General features: G+C 36.2%; 1 protein-coding gene across 2 annotated transcripts in view; it reads left to right on the top strand.

Moving 5' to 3' along the window:
- LOC137634433 (galactosylceramide sulfotransferase-like) overlaps positions 1–2,500 on the top strand; it is a 208,745-nt gene that overhangs the window by 165,980 nt on the left and 40,265 nt on the right. For both annotated transcript variants that reach the window (XM_068366830.1, XM_068366829.1), the window contains exon 2: positions 279–406. In XM_068366830.1, the coding sequence (XP_068222931.1) occupies positions 279–406 (128 nt within the window). The remainder of the gene's footprint in view (positions 1–278; positions 407–2,500) is intronic.

The following is a 2,500-nucleotide window of genomic DNA, read 5'->3' as shown; positions in this document are numbered from 1 at the left end:
TGCCGAGTTTTTAACTTTTCCATTTCATTATTCGTGTTGGATTTGTAAGCACTTTTCAAACAGACATTTAGCCTATTGCTAAATGTCTGTTTGAAAATGGAAATTGACCATGTTAAATATACTCCAAGGGCTATCTGCCTTTTTTTAAGATGGGTAAGAACAATACCCCTTTTAATTTCATCATTAAGCAAATTTACCCTCATGAATCTATCATGTGAATAGGAAATTTTATTAAACTTAGTACTGCTTCACTGACATGCGCTCTCCTCTTTTTCCAGACTATGTTTACAAGACACCTAAAAACTGTCGTTGTTGGTCTAGTGCTTGTGACCTTACTCACTCTGCTGTTGTTCACCACTACCCCTGCGCCGACTACATTCCTGCTCTCTGCTGCTAACAGTATTCGGTAAGTGTCGAGTCTTGATTTTCAAGTATCAAAGCCGCCATGTATGTTTATGATGGCTCAAGAGGTTTGTTGAAGGATAATTTTAAGTAGGATGTTTATAACTTCACTAACATGATATTTTCTGTCGTTCAAGTATTAATGTTATCCCCATACAATATGTAGCCTACCGTATTATTATTATTACTATCCAAGCTATAACCCTAGTTGGAAAAGCAAGATGCTATAAGCCCAGGGGCTCCAACAGGGAAAAATAGCCCAGTGAGGATGAGCTAACAAATTAAATATAAAAATTGTATTGGAGTTGAAGAGCTGCAGTGGGAACATGTGAATCTGATAAGGCCTCTGCATGTAGGCCTATGTATGTACTGTATATGTATTTTCTTGTTGTTTTGCTGTCGGGTATTATGCTGGTGAGGGTAATACTTTGGCTTGTTAGCCATATCAACCATAACGTCCGAAAAGGGTTATAGGGCAAGTAATTTCAACCAAATATAATCTTGTATATTGATCATATTTAAATCCTTGACCGTAATATAAAGTAAGGTTATTTTAGTCGTCTTTTATAGGGGAGTCTTCTTGAAGTGAGGAAGATCCAATAATAATAATTTTAGTCCATTTTATTCTGCCCGTGTAACGGCTGGAGATATTTTCCTATTTTCTGATACCTCGCTGATATTTAGATAAACGTGTCTTTGGTAAATAGGTCTGGAGCAATTCTTTACCCGGGGAGCAACCTTAAAAAGCTTAGAATGTACGCAGAGAAACGTATATACAGCACAGTTCGGTGGTTGAAGTTAGTCGTGTAGAAGGGTCTTAAGTCGTTTTCTACAAGTTATTTCGATAAATCCTGTATAATTGTTCTGTTAATTACACCCATTTTGGAAGAGAAAAATTATGGTTGTCGAGTATATCTTTCCCCAAAAACGGCCTTTTATCGTGACTGCCAACACATTTTTATTATTTCTTGTTGAAACTATGCTAAATTTTCGACTTTTCATGACTATCGTGACTGCCAAAACATTTATTAATTCTTGTTAAAACTATGCTAAATTTTCGAGTTTTCGTGGATTGAATCCATTTTTATCAGCCAGCAAATATACTAAGTAGATAAACCCATGGAAAGGAAAGTTGCATAAAATATGGTTGAATTTAACCATTTTATTTGCACTCTTATGTAATGCCTCTCATTTAGTTTGCTGCTTTGGCAACCCGCCCTTACTTATTGCCGCTGACAGTGTTTTTTTTTTCTTCTTCGTTATTAACAGTAGTGATGCAATCTTTATGAAATTCAGTGCAGTCAGTATGCAGACAATGCTGCTCTCAGGCGGGTGCAGTTACTCTTGCTTATAAATTGGGATGAATCTACTGTGAACCTGTGATCTAGAATGGATTAACAAATGGAATTGTTTGTGGTACTTAGTTGAGCTGAGCTAAACTAATATCTCTGATCAACTGATCTTTTCCTCACCCTCCTACCTCAAGATTTTGCTTTAGCTTTGGTAAAACTGTGATTAAAATTATTAACAGTTGAGGATGAGCTGTACGGTACAATCTTAGACTCAAGCTTTCTATCTCATAGCACTTGGAACAAGTGGGATGAATCTACTGTGAACCTGTGATCTAGAATGGATTAACAAATGGAATTGTTTGTGGTACGAAGTTGAGATGGGCTAAACTAATATCTCTGATCAACTGGTCTTTTCCTCATCCCCATACCTCTAGATTTTGTTTTAGCTTTAGTAAAACTGTGATTAGAATTATTAACAGTTGAGGATGAGCTGTACGGTACAATCTTAGACTCGAGCTTTCTATATCTTTGCACTTGAAACACATTTTCTGACGCATCTGAAATTTTGGGCGTGGTGGTAATGCCATATGCTTTGTTTTACTTGTTTTGGGTTTAAATCCAACCCTCCACTGAAGTCGAGTGAACTACTTCTCGGGCGGGTCCATATTAATCATCTAACGAAACATTTTCATTATAACTTATACAATTCTTTGATTGTAGCATCTTCCAAATCATATGATCATGTGAAAAGTAATGTCTTTAGTTTCTTCTTAAATTCAATTGCTCCCTTTAGGTCCTTCATTTCA

The sequence above is a fragment of the Palaemon carinicauda genome, chromosome 44, assembly GCF_036898095.1.
Source record: "Palaemon carinicauda isolate YSFRI2023 chromosome 44, ASM3689809v2, whole genome shotgun sequence".
Classification (NCBI taxonomy): Eukaryota; Metazoa; Arthropoda; class Malacostraca; order Decapoda; family Palaemonidae; genus Palaemon; species Palaemon carinicauda.
The sequence above is the reverse complement of the archived record's forward strand: the minus strand, read 5'-3'. Positions and strand labels throughout refer to the sequence as shown.